The 18,457-nt window shown below is 44.0% G+C and overlaps 1 protein-coding gene across 8 annotated transcripts; it reads left to right on the forward strand.

Moving 5' to 3' along the window:
- The first annotated feature begins 215 nt into the window (after nucleotides 1–215).
- LOC133661858 (tudor domain-containing protein 5-like) lies at nucleotides 216–17,963 on the forward strand. Of its 8 annotated transcripts, XM_062065387.1 has the most exons (16): nucleotides 238–342; nucleotides 977–1,023; nucleotides 2,264–2,340; nucleotides 2,428–2,618; nucleotides 2,698–2,868; nucleotides 3,004–3,124; nucleotides 3,185–3,324; nucleotides 3,412–3,632; nucleotides 3,697–3,906; nucleotides 12,667–12,733; nucleotides 12,897–13,091; nucleotides 13,172–13,279; nucleotides 13,361–13,435; nucleotides 16,339–16,479; nucleotides 16,560–16,674; nucleotides 16,998–17,963. In XM_062065387.1, the coding sequence occupies exons 4-16, from the start codon at nucleotides 2,439–2,441 to the stop codon at nucleotides 17,093–17,095; spliced, it is 1,842 nt and encodes a 613-aa protein (XP_061921371.1). In that variant the 5' UTR covers nucleotides 238–342; nucleotides 977–1,023; nucleotides 2,264–2,340; nucleotides 2,428–2,438; the 3' UTR covers nucleotides 17,096–17,963. The 8 variants fall into 8 exon arrangements, with proteins under 8 accessions (XP_061921373.1, XP_061921374.1, XP_061921372.1 ...); XM_062065389.1 differs by lacking the exon at nucleotides 977–1,023 and having other exon boundaries at nucleotides 216–342; nucleotides 17,034–17,963; XM_062065390.1 differs by lacking the exon at nucleotides 977–1,023 and having other exon boundaries at nucleotides 216–342; nucleotides 13,361–13,390.
- Nucleotides 17,964–18,457: the final 494 nt, after the last annotated feature.

Consider the following 18,457-nt stretch of genomic DNA (forward strand, 5'->3'; position numbering starts at 1 on the left):
AGCAATATCAACAAAATAATGCAGTCATTACGTTTCACTACAAAATTGTCAAAGCAAAATAAAGTTAATTGTGCAAAATGAGTAAATACATTTGCTTTCATTCAAACCATTATCCGCATCCAATATGTTTTATAGTTGAAAAAGACCTGTATTTGTTGAAATAAACAGACTACAATACAAATGAAAAATGTTGATTACGTCACACAAGTGTTGACCTCATACGACACTGTCATGGTATCGGCAATACCGACATTTGGATTGACTTGCGCATCTCTAGTTACCGCTGTCAGAAAAGGCGTCTGCCGTTCAAACATTCAGTATCAAATAGCGAGGACATTAACGGTAAATATGTCATGTTAATTGAATAAGAACAAACTTGTTTTAGGGTTTGGGTTTTTTTTTGCCAAATGACGATTAGCTATGTAATGCTTAATGTTCCCAGCCAGTTACCACCACCCGATGACGCTAACGTTAACTACCACTACAATTACACTTTTAACTAACTCTGAAGTTTCTGCTTTTTGGGTAAAATTTGATTGCAAGACTAGTATTTATGTCGTTAGAAGCCAAATAACTGCGGTATAATTGTGTTTTGAACCTTAATTCGTCAATCTGCTAAAGCTAGCATTAGCATGATTTACTCAACAGTAAATGGGACTATTTGTGTGTGTCCCTTTCCACTTGTATGATGCTGGCCACCACTTAGCACTTAAGCTGCAATATCTTAGTAATATTTCAATTGTACTACACCCATTTTTTTTTTGATCAATTTATTATTCATCATGTTCTGCTTAAACTCAATAAATGGGGTAAATTATGTTACGTCCATAATGTCAGTTTGAAACGTATATCAGATTGTAGTGCATAATGATAAATTATAATCAAACCAATCTAATACAGACAGTTCCCAGTTAGAATACATTCATATCCATCCATCCATCCATTTTTCTACCGCTTGTCCCTCTCGGGGTCGCAGGGGTGGCTGGAGCCTATCCAATTGTGAGTCCAAAGACAAGCCAGAATGTAAGAAAATCACACTTTTACAAGACCTATTCTTTTTGTGAATTGACAACAACCTGCTCAGTGGACTTGTGGTTAGAGTGTCCGGCCTGAAATCGATAGGTTGTGAGTTCAAACCCCAGCCGAGTCATACTAAAGACTATAAAAATGGGACCCATTACCTCCCTGCTTGGCACTCAGCATCCAGGGTTGGAATTGGGGGTTACATCACCAAAATGATTCCCCGGTGCGGTCACCGCTGCTGCTCACTGCTCCCCTCACCTCCCAGTGGGTGAACAAGGGGATGGGTCAAATGCAGAGGTTAATTTCACCACACCTAGTGTGTGTGTGACAATCATTGGTACATTGAACTTTTTTTTAACAAATAGTTTTTTAAATATATGTCCTGTCCAGCCACTCAAGCAAATCATATTGTTGATGTAGATGCCCACATCTGCTGGACAGATTTACCTTACAAAAAAAGAACCGTGCAATACTTCTTTTGTTGCTTTATCTGTATTTGACTTTATTAAATGGATTTATTTAGTGTTTGGTGCAGCTGGACTTGAGCAGGAGGGCTTAGAAAGAAGAAGAAAAAGAAGACCCAGGGGCAACACTGAGAGAGACAACAACAACAACAGAACTACATCAGCAAATACGATGTATACAAATATGATACCAAACATTATAAAGCAGACCCAGTTATTGAAGTAGATCGTATTACAACAGAAATGACAATGAACATTGTTGCACTACAAATGGAACAGTAAAAATACCAATAGAAGTAACAATGTTGATAATGAATAAAAGTAATTACCTCTATTATCAACATTACAATCGCTTCAAATGCAACAATACATAAATGTAATAAATACTTGAATTACAAAAGAAAGCAGATAAATATTAACCTTTCACATTGTTGTGGTATAATAGGTTAAGCTTTAGCAGTGTGCCGTGTTTAAACCCGGTTCCCTCCTGGGTGGGGAACTGCATTAATATGTTTGATGAAGTGTGATTGTATGCATAAGGGTATTTATGTACAGTATATGTGCATTTGTATGTACAGCATGTATGTATGTTTGTACAGTGATTATGCATGTGGATGTGCCGTGTGTGTATGTATTTATGCATGTGCGCGCGTATGTACGTAAGTATTTGTGTATGTATGTATGTATGTACAGGTATATTCAAAATAATTATACTGTAATTCATCGTCTGTGGTTTGCTACCTTGAAAAATAATCTTGAAGACACTTTTTTTCCAGTGGGTCTCCATGTTGCTGCAATTCACCGATAAGTGTGTGTGAGTGACAGGAAGAAAATGGCTCTGTAGTCTCACAAGGTAGTTAATAAAGTTACTTGCCATTATTTTACGTTAAGTTTGGGGATGAAGTTGATAATGAGATACTGTATTTGTGTGCCATCACAGCGGTGAGCGACATGTCTAATCGATATATTGAGAAGCTCGTAGCCAAGTGGGCCACGTCTGTGAGTCAAAAGAAGAGGACAAAACCCAAGTCCCACCCTGTATCGCCCCTTGTGTGCCCCCCCAGGCACAGCTTTGCTTTTTACATCTTGTCGAAATCATTTAAGGCGCAACTGAGATATCTGCTTTCTCATGTAACGTATTAGCAGATGATTGGCGTTCATAATTGCCTCTGCACAGTCTTTATCAACAGTAAAATGGTGACTATTGCAGGGTCCAATTTGGGTCAGTGACCTTCAAAGCTGCTACCAGCGCCGCTTTGGTGGCCCGCTGCGATCCTTCAAGTTTGGCTACTACACCATCGATAAGCTACTGGAGTCCGTCTCGGATATGATCTACTTTCAGCTCACCAACATGGGCGCCATTATCACGCTAAGGGAGAATGTGAGGATGGAGATTTTTGGATCAAGAGTAATGTGTCATTTTGAAAATATTTGTGTTTGCTTGAACGTGGTCTAGGACAAAACTATCAGCATTGAGGAAAGGTGTTTTTGTGCACTGACATCTGTTGATTCTTAGATGGCGCCACTCGAGGATTTGCCAATGATTGAGAACATTAACTTCCCCATCCCTATACCATCAGAAGAGGGCGACAGTGGACAGTGCATGGTTGACTTAGACTGGGACATCAACCAGCAAGGTATGCACTTGTATTTTTATTCATTCACCTGCTTCTAGTCTTGTTGAAAACACTCTGTAGGAAGAGTGGCACAGCAGGGCCAAACTTCACGTTTCCAAGGAATATTGGAAGAAGATGTTCTGCCTGTGGCGGTCTGTCAGGCTGAAACCGGATACATCAGTGTGGACACTAGGGAGGGAGCATGCGGGAGGAACTTTCAAGTAAACCTTTACAAAGCACAATTAAAGAGCAAAATATGTTGGTATTGTCTTTGGGATAAATCCCAATACATCCTGTTTGCATGTCAGAGGTCTGTGAACTTTGAGGTGTGGTCTCCTGCGATGTTCAGCAGTCCCAATTCGGCTTCAGACGTCCTGATCAATCAGCGCCTCAAGCGGCCCACGCAGCACGCCACTCGAGTGCTGGCGACCATAAGTGTGGTGCACGTAGAGTCGCCGGGACACTTCTACATCATCTTCTCCCAGAGTAGTGAGGCGTGTGCTTTTCAGAACATGATGTTGGAGATGAGGTGAGAGAGTCTTCACCAAGCTGTGTAAAAACATTACCCAACATGAAACTCCTGTTTTCTCCAGACAATATTACAGCGTTCCTGACGTGTGCGCAGGCCAGTGTCTTCCCCAGCGATTGATCCGAAGGGGTCAAGCCTGTTGCGTGTCAGTCATGGGCATCTGGTACTACCGAGCGGTGATAGACCTGATCATTAGCCCCACGCAAGTCGCTGTGTACTATGTCGATTTTGGAACCAAGTGTGAGGAGCAAAATGTCAACCTGAAGTTCCTCATGTAAGGAGATTGCTCACACAGGTAGCCCATTTCCACCCTTACACCGATATTTTTGTTAAGGACTTTGTTACGCTCCAGGTTATGTAAAATCTTCTTGTAAAGGTAACACTCGAATGCTGCAATTTCTATTTGGCTTGGGCATGCTTGACACTGAGCTAAGCTAATGGTACCGTTCCTAGGCTCACTTAACACCTAAAGTGCGATACCTTTAGTGAGTGGGTGCACCGAAACGCCCTTAAGTGCGGCACGCTTTCTCTCATTTGACACGATTTGAAAAGGAGGTCTAAGGCCCCGCACGGTTCCTTGCACATGCATGCATGCAATGGATATGTAATGTGATCACTACATGCAGATTATTAATGATAATTGACCAAATTCAGAATAGAAAGACTCACAGGCGACTACATTTGCATTTGTGGTAAAGACATGTCATGTAACTCATGCAATTACTGCTCTTGTAAACATTACCAACAGTGGCAACCTTGTACAAAATATATTGGAACTTGCTAAAAGGGGAACTGCACTTTTTTTGGAAATTTGCCTATATAAAATCTACAATCCTAATGACAGACAAAAACATATGTTTGGTTTTTTTATGCATTCTAACTAGTAAATCAAAGTCCGCTTTGAATAGAGCCAATGGGAGCCATTACGTCATTGCGTCTATTGCGTATTTTCCGACAATAAAACCCCCCCCAAAAAAATTCTCCCAAAAAGCATCAAAAATTCTCCATTGACATTTTGTGATCTTAATATTAACCAAGTATTAGCAATATTGTTATTATAAGCTCTAACGTTAAGGACCTACATTAACAGCGCATTGATCAGTGAGAGATAACTTGCTTATTGTTATGATCTGTCGCGCCAGATCGTATCCTTTCTTGTTTGTATTATATTATTCGCCTGTGTTTGATGTGTTTTGGTTTTATGCGCCACTTGAATCCTTTGTTTACCTTCTGTTAGGAGCAACAACTACACACCTGTCCTCTTTTTATGATTAGTGTTGTCACCTGGTGTAAGGCTAATCATCACCCTTATTTATACTTGTCTTGCCATGCTGTTAGTTGCTGGTCCATTGTTCGCTGTTTGTTATACACAACGGTTTGTTGGTTGGTTTTGTTCTTTGTTTCAAGCTACCTATGTTTTCACTTTGCTAATCTTCATGCTATGCTAAACTAGCACCAGTTTATGTTACGTTGCCTTGTGTATTTAAGTAAAGAATCTTCTTACCTGCACGCTGCGTAAGGTCCTTCGCATCTTTGGAATCGCAAACACTTCACAACATGCCAGCACACATCATCAGCTTGTGAGCTGCTTTCTCACTTCGGAAGTTGTGAAAGTTAATTCTCGATTATGAATCATGCCTATCACCTGGATTGTAAAATGATGTAGACATAAACTGAGAAGTTGGTCAACTTTGACAGCCAACTTAGACCCAGAAATGGCAAAAAAAAGACCCAATAAGAAGCTTTGTTCCACCCCCTTTTTTCTTATTATGATTATGAGTCATGATTATGAGCCATTTTTCATCTAAAAAGGAATATATCAACATTTTAACAGTCGGCACCCCAGTGAAAGCAGACATTGTACAGTAAGTGGTATTGAATTATGTTTGTTGGCTCTAACGATGTCTGCAGTGAGTAGTAATCAGTGATGTTGTTGGAGGAAAAAACTAACGTTGTGATGCTTTTGTGAAATTAATATGCCGCTGTATGCTTAAAATGAGCAAAATACGTAAAATGACAAGTTTATCGAATGTGCATGTTAGTACGTCACATACAGTATAGACTTAGAGCGTGTACCGTATATAAAATGTTGATGGAGGTGTTTGGATGATAGCCAAAATTGAGCAAATTCCATGGAGTCCATTCTAAGCGGACTTTTGATCGCATTTATTTAATGCATAAAAAACATGTGGGCTTGTCCTACATCAGGATTGTAAATGTTTGGCAAAATGCCAAAAAAGTGCAATTCCCCTTTAAGTCACCAACTCGTCTCTATAGTTTATCATCTCAAGCCCTAGTCCTCCCTTTTCCTAGAAAAAAAGTGTCTGCTTAAGTTGACGTGATGGTCGACTGCTTTTGTTGACATTAAACTGAGAACCTTTAAATAATACAAAAATAGTTCCGCACACGTTGGCACATTCCATAGTATTGTCAACTTCGTTAAGCCGCAACATAACTGCTGTCTAGTTCACAGGTGTCGAACTCGAGACGGGGTCAAGATCGAGCCTGCCATATCATTTTATGTGGACCGCGAATGCGGGAAATAATTTTCACCGATAAAGTACTTCATCTTTCTTCCTAAATGTATGTGTTCTTTCTGTTCTGACTGAAAAAATATGTGTGCTACTTTTAAATTACATATTTTTTAAACTTTATTATCTGATCCATGCAACAAATATATACATATATATATTAATATATAGCGTATTACACATTGTTTGGGTAAAAATAAAAATGAACTCTTAATGAAAAATCTGCTTGTCACCTTCATTTAGGATTTCAAAGCAAGTTATACTATTAATTTGTTGGTAAATCAATCTAATAATCAAATGCATTAGCAATTGTGTAATAATATCATGAGGCTTGAGGCATGATTTATATTTATATATATTCACGGTGACAAGCAGCCCAAGATTTGTGCATGTGTGAAAGCTTTATTGTCATTGTCGTCAAACAACAAAATTAGATACGAGTAGAAGGCTCAGCATCTCCTTGGGCTGGCTCTAACTAGCAGGCAAATGTCACTGGCCACAATAGCCCCAACCGCAACCGCAATAAAAGTACACCTCCAGGCAGCTACAACCCTAAACTAACACCCTCCCCGGATTGTTAATAATCAAATGTAAACAATCAAATGCAGATACTTTTTCTTATGCCTTCTGATCTCTCTCTCTCTCTCTCTCTCTCTCTCTCTCTCTCTCTCTCTCTCTCTCTCTCTCTCTCTCGCTCTCGCTCTACTACTTGCTGTTCCAATATCCATTTCTCTGTTCTCAATTGTTGATGACTGATGATAACAACCAAACCCTTGGCACCTGACTTGTCTGCCATGCAGACTGCTCTCCGACAACACCAGACTGGTTTTTCCAACCTGGAGGACAAGCTGGACGTCGCTTTCGCCAACCTGCTGGCTAGGTTGGACACCCTCAGTCCTAGCCAGGCGACACCCCCTACGCCTGACCTTGGCGACACCAGTCACGGGAGGACAGTCTCAACCCCGGGAACCCAAAATTGCCGGCCATAAGTCTTTCGAGGGAGATTTCGAACTTTGCCGAGGCTTCCTGGTACCGTGTGGATTCATCTTTCAACACCAACCTTCTCGTTATGCTACCGATGGGGCTAAGATAGCTTTTGTTTTTTCCCTGCTCTCGGGACCGGCATTAAAGTAGGCCACGGCAGCCATTAATAAGACTTTCGGTTTGAGCTCCAATTATGCCGCTTTTCAAACGGAGTTCCAAGCCGTCTTCGATCACCCCGCCGATGGGAAGGACGCCGCCGCCAGGCTTCACACCATCCGGCAGGGCTCCCGCTCCGTGGCCGCTTACATTCAGGAGTTCCGCACGCGGGCAGCAGACAGCGAATGGGGTGACAAGGCACTCAAGAGCGCCTACAGGAGAGGCCTTAGTGAGACCATTAAGGACGGTTTGCTGCGGGATCGACCGTCCTCCTGCCGCAAGCTCATCGAACTGGCCCTGCTCTTCGACCAAAGACTTGTGGAACGTGCAGCAGAGAGAGCCCTTACATCCGCCAGCTTCTCGTTGGCACCTCTACCCCGACCTGCCGGCCGACAACTCACTGGACAGACAAATTCCTCCGACTTTGTCTCCTTTCATCGTCACAGAGCCTATGCAAATAGGCAGATCTCGATTGTCATTCGAGGAACGGGAGAGAAGATTTCGGCAACACCTCTGCCTCTCCTGCGGCCTCGCGGACCACATCATCCGCAACTCCCCCTCACGGCCAAAAGATCTGGCTCACCAGCCAAGGGGATCCTGGTGAGCCATACTACAATCCCCACCTTAAAAGAAAGAAAGAATCCCGGCAAACTTTTTCCCGCGACCTTGACGTGGAACTCTAGGACATTGTCAGTGGGGATCTACTTGGACTTTGGGGCCAACGAGAGCTTCATCAACCTGGAGTACGCCCGACAAGCCGGGATCCCCATAGTTTCCCTCGACGCCTTCATCTCCGCTCAAGCCCTGGACGTACACCCTTTGGGCCCCTTCAAACACCGCACTATACCCCTATCGTTGACCCTCTTGGGCAACCATACTGACACTATCAGCCTCTGGGTACTAGATGCCCCAGTAGCCCCTCTCGTCCTCGGCCGTTCTTGGCTGTGTCAACATGAACCCTACATATGCTGGTCATCTGGCAAGATCCTGGCATGGAGCACTCCTTGCTACGCGCACTGCCTCCCCCCTGCAGACCCAAACCCAACTCACCACCTGCCGATCTTTCCCGAGTTCCTGAGGCTTACCATGACCTGGCGGCTGTTTTCAGCAAGGAACAAGCCCTTTCTCTTCCGCCCCACAGGCCCTACGATTGTGCGATCGACCTGCTCCCCAACGCAGTCCTTCCCTTCAGCCGCCTGTATAATTTGTCTCTCCCCGAGAAGCAAGCCATGAGGGATTACATCTCAGAGTATCATGCTTTTGAGATCATCACCCTATCCAAGTCCCCGGTGCCAGCGAGGGGTTTTTTTGTCAACAAGAAGGACGACTCGTTAAGACCGTGTATTGACTATCGACAACTCAACTGCATCACCGTTAAGAACAAGTACTGTACCCAGTACCCCTCCTGAGCTCCTCCTTCGAGCCTCTCGCCCCTGCCACTCTCTTCACTAAATTGGATTTACGCAATGCATACCATCTCGTACGCATCAAGGAGGGTGATGCGACTCCTGGAAAACCGCCTCTTCGTGAAAGCTGAGAAATGTGAGTTCCACACACCATCTGTTGACTTCCTGGGCTTTATTATTGAAAAGGGCCACATCAAGGCTGACCCCAAGAAGGTGGAGGCGGTGGTGGAGTGGCCCCAGCCCTCTACTCGGACGGAGCTGAGGCGCTTCCTGGGATTCACTGGATTCTACAGACGCTTTATTAAGGACTTTAGTAAGCTGGCCGCTCCACTCCATGCTCTCACTTCAACCAACGTTCCCTTTCAGTGGACCCGAGAGGCCGGGATGGCTTTCTGGAACCTCAAGAGGAGTTTTGTCTCTGCGCCAATCCTTGTTCACCCAGATCCTGACTGTCCATTTATTGTGGAGGTGGACGCCTCCGATTCTGGGATTGGGGCGGTATTGTCCCAGCGCTCCAAACTGGACAACAGCATCCATCCATGTGCTTACTTTTCCAGACGCTTGTCCCCCGCTCAACGTAACTATGATGCCGGTAACAGGGAGCTGCTGGCAGTCCATGACGCTTTGGCGGAGTGGAGACACTGGCTTATGGGGGCCAAGCACCAATTTCAGGTCCTCACGGATCACCGCAACCTCCTACATGTCCGGTCAGCCAAAAGGCTGAATGACCGGCAGGCCCGATGGTCCCAATTTTTAAATTTTTTTGTCGGTTTGACTACATCCTCTCTTTCAGGCCGGGCTCCCGCAATACCAAGGCTGATGCCCTGTCCCGGCAGTTCTCGGAGGAGCCCGCCTGCACCGCCCCTGAAGAACCCATCCTCCCTCCTGCCAGAATTATCGGCATGGTCACCTGGGAAGTGGAGAACCAGGTACGGGCCGCCCTGCACGCCAATCCGGGACCAGGGGCGGAACCCCCAACAAACTCTTTGCACCCCTAGAGCTACGCCCCAGAGTCTTGGACTGGGGGAATTCCAGCATCGTCTCCTGCCATCCGGGATTCCAGCACACACTCTCGTTCATCCGCCAGGCGGTTCAGGTGGCCATTGGTGGCCATCGATGGCCATGCATACCCGTGAGTTTATCGCTGCATGCAGTACCTGTTCTCGCAACAAATGCCTGCTGTGCCCCTTACCTATCCCCGGTCGTTCCTGGTCACACATCGCTCTGGATTTCATTACTGGATTTCCCCCATGTCGAGGTAACACCACCATTCTCACAATCGTCGACCGCTTCTCCAAAGCCGCACATTTTGATCCCCTGTCTAAACTCCCTTCCTCTTCCGAGACGGCCGACTTCCTTCATTCATGTGGTTAAGCAGCACGGCATACCTATGGACATTGTTTCTGACCGTGGCCCCCAGTTCACTTCCCGGGTGTGGCAGACCTTTTGTGGGGACTGGGGCCACGGTCAGTCTTACTTCAGGATACCACCCACAGAGTAACGGGCAAGCGGAGAGAATTAACCAGTGTGTGGAGACCATGCTGCGCTGTGTTTCCGCCCGCCAACCTGCCTCTTGGAGCAAGTTCTTGCCCTGGGTCGAGTTCGCCTACAACTCCATGAAGAGCTCGGCCACCGGTTTGTCACCATTTGAATGCTCCCTTGGCTATCAACCCCTATGTTTCCCCCACAGGAGGCCAAAGCGGTCCTCCCTTCCTCTCGCAGACACATCAAGAGATGCCGCCAGATTTGGAAAACCGCCCGTGCTGCCCTGTTGAGGGTCTCTGAGAGAATGTGCCGCAGTGCCAACCGGCGGAGCATTCCGGCTCCTTTCTACACTCCCGGTCATCAAGTCCTGTTACGAGCTAAGGACCTCCACCTACAGGTACCATCCCGTAAACTAGCACCCCGGTTTGTAGGACCTTATACGGTTGAGGCCATCATCAATCCTGCATCTGTGAGACTGTCTCTTCCCCCCTCTGCGAAGCGACATCTGGTGGTCCATGTCTCTCAGATCAAACCTGTGTCTATCAGCCCACTCTCTTCCCCTGACCCTACCCCCCACCCCCTCCCCGAATCCTGGATAACGGTGAACCAGTATGGACCGTTAAAGAGATCCTCGTTGTCCGTCAGCAAGTTAGGGGCCTTGTGTTTTTGGTAGATTGGGAGGGGTATGGTCCAGAAGACAGATCCTGGGTGCCGGCCTCCTACCTTGCTGACCCCTTCCTTCTGGAGGACTTCTATCGGGCCAACCCTGGAGCTCTCCCGCACTCGTCGGGAGCCTCGTATTAGATGGGGGGGCACTGTTACGGCGCACGGGCAGTCTGCTTCTCCCTCCACGGCAGGAGCACCTAGAGGCTCCGCTGCGAGCACAGCAGGACACGCCCCTACATGTGCCCCCACAGCCGGAGGCAATCTTCAATCAACGCACCTGGACTTAATGAGGACCAGCAGCATAAAGGCTCACTCTGCTGACTACTCTACGCCGGAACGTAGCCTCTGTTACAGTAAGCTTCGCGTGTCTGGCTCCTCTCCTGTGTCTGCTCTCTCCTTGTTCCTTCGTGCCCCGTACTTACCTGTCCTTGTCGTCTCCTGTTCCCGCAGTGTCTCCGTGTCTCAGCAGTGAGCCGTGCGCCTCACGTGCTGATCTGCCCCTGGACCCTGACTGCCTTCCTCGATCCTCAACTTCCACGCTCTCGGACCTGAACCTCTGGACGCCTCTCTCCTACCCCACGGACCTCGCTTGGATCACAGACCTCTTTTGCTTCGCCCCTTTGGACTTGTTTTCTGCCACAACCAACACGCACCTACAACAACCTCCGGTAAATCCTATATGGTTAAAATCTACACATAGACTTGCATGCACACACATAGTAGCATACAGACCCTACGTATCCATCAAAAGCTCAATAAAACCCGTTGAGCTAGACCTCCTGCTGTAGTGCCGTCTCCTTCCTCCCGGTCGTACTTAACACATTTATTTACTAGTTCAAATGCATAAAAAAATGAAAAAAATGTGTTCTCGTCTTACATAAGGATTGTGAATGATATCAAATCAAACTTTATTTATATAGCACTTTTCATGCACAGGTGAATGGCAAACACAAAGTGAGGTACAAGACAATAATAGAATAGAAGAAAACTCAATCACGCACACACACATACAGTGCTATTACCAACGCAAAAACAAAACATGGCATGGCACTGAGGATTTGAGGAAAAACGCCACTTTTGAGGCGTCCACACTGGAGAATAACTCAAATTAACGACATTTGAGGGAAAAAAAAGTGTGCCTTTAGACTTTTTAGTTTTATTTCAACGCTCTCTGCAGTCCTGAGGCTCTCTGGCAAGCTGCTCCACAGGTGGGGGCCATAGTGGCTAAATGCCACCTCACCATGGGTCTTTGTTCTGGTATTTGGTAAAGCTAAAAGGCCAGTGCCAGAGGACCTCAGGATTTGCGAGGTTTGATACGGTACAAACAGGCCAGATAGATAACAGGGCGCAAGGCCATTAAGACATTTAAAAACTTATAATAAAACTTTAAAATCGACCCTGAAGCGGATGGTGAGCCAATGCAGCGACTTTAAAACTGGTGTAAGGCAAAATTTCCACCAAAAAGTGCAGTTTAGTTAAGTGTGGCCCTATTTCCCCACCAGTGGGCACAGCAAACCTGTACCTTAACTAAAAAAAGAATCACCATAACAACATGTTAATTGTATTTTGTTGAAACAATAAAAGTAAAACTGTTAAATATATGCATTTGGAACGAATAACAGTAACTAATGTAGATTTAATTTGGGTACATCATTAAGGCCAGCCACACCTTACAAACACTTCCGGTCTTTTTTGGCAAACATTGTACATTTCACAATTGTCTGTGTTTGGGTGGACATGGGCACACCATCAGTTAGGTCACTGTATGAATGAATTCATACCAACTAACAAGTTTCTGTCACACAGGATGTTTTTTGCCCATCTTCCAGCACAAGCTGTCCCCTCATCACTCACTAGAATCAAACCCGTCACTGTAAGAATGACAGTACATCTAATCTCGTTATATATTCTGCAGCTGCTTAAATGATTGCATATTCAAAAAACAGCAGCCATGACCATTTATATGTTCAAATGGCGGCAAATGGACTTTAAGGACAATTTGCGCTCTGCTTTACTCTTATGTTATGCTCTCACAGAACAACTGGACTCCTGAGGCCACTGATTCCTTCCGGGAGCTTAGTTTTGGACAAAGTCTGGTGGGCGCTCTTGAAGGTTACACCGGCGACGTGTTGCAGCTCTACCTTTCCAAGAACTATGCCGACATCTACTTCCATGACATCCTGCTGAGCCGGGAACACGGCGTGGCCTGCAAGCCCTCAGCCAGCGCTGCGGTCAGTCTAAAATATTGGTATTAATTGTGTATCTATTCAGGACTGCACTCCATCTGCTGCATGGCTTCTGCCTTGCTTAGCTCTGTGTCAAGGACAGTCCAGTGAGTCTGTACCTGGGGGAAGGCATGATTTTCCTGCAAGACGAACAGACGACAGCACCGGTTAATCTTGACGCCACCAGCATGCCAGTAAAGTTTTACATCACACATCAACTGCTCAAAGTGAATGTGCTCGTGGACTGTACATTCTAAAAGGGTATTTTTTTTTAGCAGGTTGAAGTGGAACAGGTGCCATTGATGGCAAGTAATAGTATTATAGAGAACATTTTCAACTCCTACTTCCAGGTATGATGGTCCCACCCACCACTGCACTGCCAATATTAACTACAGGAGGTCCTCAGTTTACAATGTTTCGCACTCGCATAGATTAAATAAAAACATATTTTGGACCTAAGTTTGTTTCATAAATACAAAGCTTGCTCGAGAAGTAATTATGTGTGGTTGGCGGAAGAATATGTAGGCGCGCTTAGCTACACTGAAAAAAAGACAAGGTCACCCTCTTATTCCCTCGCCAATCTCCTACTAGCAGTTAGATCTCCCAAGCTCAGAGCGGACTCTCCTGTTGGCAGTGCGCAGAAGTAAAAGAAGGCCACTAAAGTGGAAGTCAAACCAAAGCGAAAATGCTCAGAAAGGGGAGAAACGCCACTCGACACTGGCTACATACCTGCTCAGTGGCCTTGTGGTTAGAGTGTCCGCCCTGAGATTGGTAAGTCGTGAGTTCAATCCCCGGCCGAGTCATTCATACCAAAGACTATAAGAATGGGATCCATTACCTCCCTGCTTGGCACTCAGCATCAAGGGTTGGAATTGGGGGTTAAATCACCAAAAATTATTCCTGGGCGTGGCCACCGCTGCTGCTCACTGCTCCCCTCACCTCCCAGGGGGTGAACAAGGGGATGGGTCAAATGCAGAGGACACATTTTGCCACACTTGTGTGTGTGTGACAATCATTGGTACTTAACTTTACCCTAACTACATATGCGATCCAAGCCATTCGACCACTGAGACCATCGTCCAAAATAAAGATCGTATTTTCAAACATGTGAAGCGATCGGCTTTCATTAAAATTAAAGCTTCAGTTATAATCAGTATTGGTAGTAACATCTATTTACTGTTGCCGTTACTGAGAATGTGAAGTGGCTTGTTACTACAGTTTTGTTGAATGAACGGCAAGGTGTCATGTTTCATCCACACATCAGTTGCCTGGAAAGTGCAAGGGTGGGGATGATGTCGCCGTTGTAAATGCGCTGATGATGATGATTGGCTGGGGGGGGGGGGGGTGCTGCTCACGCTGTCTTACTGCACGCTCTGACTTACACTCAACAAGACTGCGATAATTGCAATGAGCCGGAACCAGGGAAATTCGAAGGTAGTGTTCTCAAACTGAAAGTCCCGGCACCATTTTTCGCTCATTGAAATTAAGGCAGGAATGTTTATATATATGTATCGATCCGTTGTGGTGAAGAAGGAGCTGAGCCGGAAAGCAAAGCTCTCAATTTACCGGTCGATCTACGTTCCCATCCTCACCTATGGTCATGAGCTTTGGGTTATGACCGAAAGGACAAGATCACGGGTACAAGCGGCCGAAATGAGTTTCCTCCGCCGCGTGGCGGGGCTCTCCCTTAGAGATAGGGTGAGAAGCTCTGCCATCCGGGAGGAGCTCAAAGTAAAGCCGCTGCTCCTCCACATCGAGAGGAGCCAGATGAGGTGGTTCGGCATCTAGTCAGGATGCCACCCGAACGCCTCCCTAGGGAGGTGTTTAGGGCACGTCCGACAGGTAGGAGGCCACGGGGAAGACCCAGGACACGTTGGGAAAACTATGTCTCCCGGCTGGCCTGGGAACGCCTAGGGATCCCCCGGGAGGAGCTGGACGAAGTGGCTAGGGAGAGGGAAGTCTGGGCTTTCCTGCTTAGGCTGCTGCCCCCACGACCCGACCTCTGATAAGCGGAAGAAGATGGATGGATGTTTGTATAACATGCACACTATGCCCAGGAAAACAGAGTATATACATGGCTGCCTCAGGCTACTTGAATCTTATGAAGCACCTCATCAACACATGCTAACTAACATGACACTTGTTGCTGCTGCTAACTCAACACCAAGGCTAAATGTTGCCAGCCAGGAAGACATAACCACTCCGGTAAAACAAGGAACGCTCGATTTTATATCTACATACATTAGGGATGTCAAATTATTATTTTTTAAATCTGATTTATCACATTATGGAAAATGAATAAATCACAAATTATTTACACGCTTGCATAATTGAAATTAGCTTAAGAACAAATATATGTACACAGATGCAATTTTATTGTCAGAATGTCATCCAAGAACATTTTTAAATGTCTTACTTGAATGCATGTCATCTAATTGCACAAAACTTGCTAACAGTTGTACTTTAGGTTTTTACAGGATGTATGTTGAAGTGAAATTTGCCCGCAAGCACACCAGAGTCTCCTCACTCATTTTTGTACTGACATATGCATTGATCTGATCACTGTTAAGGTAAAAGAGCTTGTACGGTCAAAATAAGTTACAAGATTAATCTAAGTGCGTACATGATTTATGCGATAATTGTGAAAATTGTGATTAACTACATTATTATATGTATGATGTATATATTTAGGAGTTGGAGAGTGCTCTATTTATTGAGCAATGGTATACAGTTACAGAGAATTGCACTACTTAAAGGCCATTTTTTCCTTTGTGTCTTTTTACCTAAGTTTACAATAACAAAATTACAATAACATCACAGTTACTTTGCTGAGTAACTAATTACGTTTACATTGAGGTAACTGAGTTAGTAACTCAATTACTTTTTGGGAGAAGAAATGTGTAACTGTAACTAATTACTTTGTAAGGTAAGATGACCAACACTGGTTATAATAGAGCAAACACTCTTTATTAGTTTTATTTAGTTTTGTAATAAATGATTTTATTACTGTATTTTATATGTTTTTCATCCGTTCTGCAAACGGTGGGAGTGTATTTAATTTAATAGCCAAAAACATAGCCAAGAGGAGAAGAATGCATTTGAATTACTTGAGATTTATAAAATATTTTATTTAAGGTAACTCACTAAAGTCCCCCACTGCACTGGGATCCAATGTCATATTTAAAGGCCCTAACATGAGCAATGTAGAGGCACTTCAACTAAAATCTGTTTTTTTTTTTGGTTTATCGTTCAGCGCAACCTATTTAGTGATCAGATGACCAACCCACCCCTCAGCTGTGAAGAACCAAGCCTAAATGTGTCTGAAAGTCCCCACCAAGCCCTCTTCAACCCTCCAGATATTTTGTCCATACACGAAGCTGGGGATAATCCTGAAGTAAGCGGACCCAATTAATGAAAGTTCTTGGGATTTCAAGCATTCTCTTTGAAACTAAACAGTTCCTTTGTTGTGTTAAGACTCCCAAAGACAACACTTTCCCGTCCGTCAGCACTGAACCACCCGTGGTTGCAACTCCTTTGACTTTGGACCTCTACGTTCATGATCAGAGTCTACTTCAGGACAGCTTGCAGGGTACACGCTCATTCCTATGTTCTTTCTTCATGAACCACACATTTACACTTAAAATGCAATGGCATTTTTTTTAAATTTTGCCTATCATTCACAATTCTTATATGAGGTTTAATATCAGACGATTCAGCTGTGAGGTTGATAGTCGAATCATACTCTTCTGAGTCGAATCTTTGACTAATTGAAAACAGCCCTAGTGATTACATTTGAAATCTATAACAAAGATGCTTGACATTGTAACTATTGCAATAATTGTGTTTTTTTTTCATAGTATTTAGGTATACTTGATAACTCGTGTATTAACAAATATTTCTTCTGGTGTCCAGATATTGATGTGTCTGCATTCACTGACATGTCTGCAGATCTGGACCTATCTGCCCTCTTGTGCGAGGTCATTACTCCGTATGACCCAGCAGATGGTTGAGCTTCCTTCATGTTGGTTCCTAACTACTTCATTGTGAAAGAAATACATTTCCATGATAATTTATTTAATTGTAATGTTTTTTTCATCATTTAAACATTTTCATGTTCAGTCCTTTAGTTCAGTTTAAAATTTGAACTGTTGTTTGTGTGTGTGTTTTTCCTTACAATGTTCGTTCATCATAGATATTCAAAGTTTAAACATACAGTATTTATAGATGTTTATACTGAATGGAAGAAATGTTCATATTTAATATTGCGTTTAGTGAATGTTTACAAAACTAAAACCCATTCACACCGGGTTTAAACGTACTCAGCAGCCTGATATATGTATACCGGTATGTATGTTGTATATATATGTAAGCTATTGGTTAAAAAAAATCCCTGGGTGTAGTTTACATGTGCCCTGTGCTTGCGTGGGCTTCTTCTACAGGTGCTACAGGTACCCCAGCCATCTCCCACATCCCATAAAATGTTTAATGTTTTGTTAATTGTATTCAGGGGTATCAAACAAAACACATCGCAGTTATTGCTGCCTTCAGAGGGCCGTTTGTAGCAGTGGATAATATATGAATAAAGATGTATGGATTCACCTTATGATAATATTACACAATTGTCTATGCATTTGATAACAGTAGAATATGTATTTTGTTTACCTACACTGTAAAACTAAATCGATATAGAGGTAGATTTTGCTGGCAGCTCCGTCACCAGGATTTTATTGTAAAATCTACTGATTTTAGAACATCTACTGTAAATGGAAAAACGTACTACAGTTTTTTAAGGTAACATTCTGACGACTGAGCTGCCAGTTTTTTACTGTAAAATGTATTGTCATTTTTACAGTGTACAGTTGCAGGGATAACTTGCTTTAAAATCATAATGCAAGAAGATATTTTATTTATTTCTTTTTTATTTTAACAAAAAAAGTTTTGTAATGTATGATAATACAATGTTTACATTATTAGATAATAAAATGAAGTTTAAAATATATGCAGTAAATGTAAGCCTCGAGTTTTACACATGTGGTTTATAGGCACTCATGTGAAAGGTCATTTGGTGGTGTTTGTTGTGTCCTGTGATTGTCCAAGTTGTACCCCGCCTCTCATACAAAGTCAGCTGGGGTAGGCTCCAGCTCGACACTTACTTCAGTGAGTACAAGCGGTATACAGAACAGGTGGATAGATGTAGAGATTGTGCATTGTTTGATGCATTGCTGAAAACTTAGCAGTGCATATTAAGTAGATGGATGTTGTTTATAGGGTTCAATTTGACTGCAAGTGCATGAGAACCCCAAAAAATGGCTAAAGTCCACTCAGTTATTTTTTTCAAAAAAGTTATTCTATTTATTTTACAGTGACACTGT

Source organism: Entelurus aequoreus, linkage group LG12 (genome assembly GCF_033978785.1).
Source record: "Entelurus aequoreus isolate RoL-2023_Sb linkage group LG12, RoL_Eaeq_v1.1, whole genome shotgun sequence".
In the NCBI taxonomy this organism is placed as follows: domain Eukaryota; kingdom Metazoa; phylum Chordata; class Actinopteri; order Syngnathiformes; family Syngnathidae; genus Entelurus; species Entelurus aequoreus.

Bases quoted from the DNA above. Each gene is read 5' to 3' on its own strand.
- LOC133661858 (XM_062065386.1), top strand. From the start codon at position 2,439: ATGTCTAATCGATATATTGAGAAGCTCGTAGCCAAGTGGGCCACGTCT. The intron at 3,907-12,666 runs GTAAGGAGATTG...TCTGTCACACAG, and splicing joins GTCAACCTGAAGTTCCTCAT to GATGTTTTTTGCCCATCTTC. The intron at 13,280-13,360 runs GTAAAGTTTTAC...ATTTTTTTTTAG, and splicing joins TTGACGCCACCAGCATGCCA to CAGGTTGAAGTGGAACAGGT.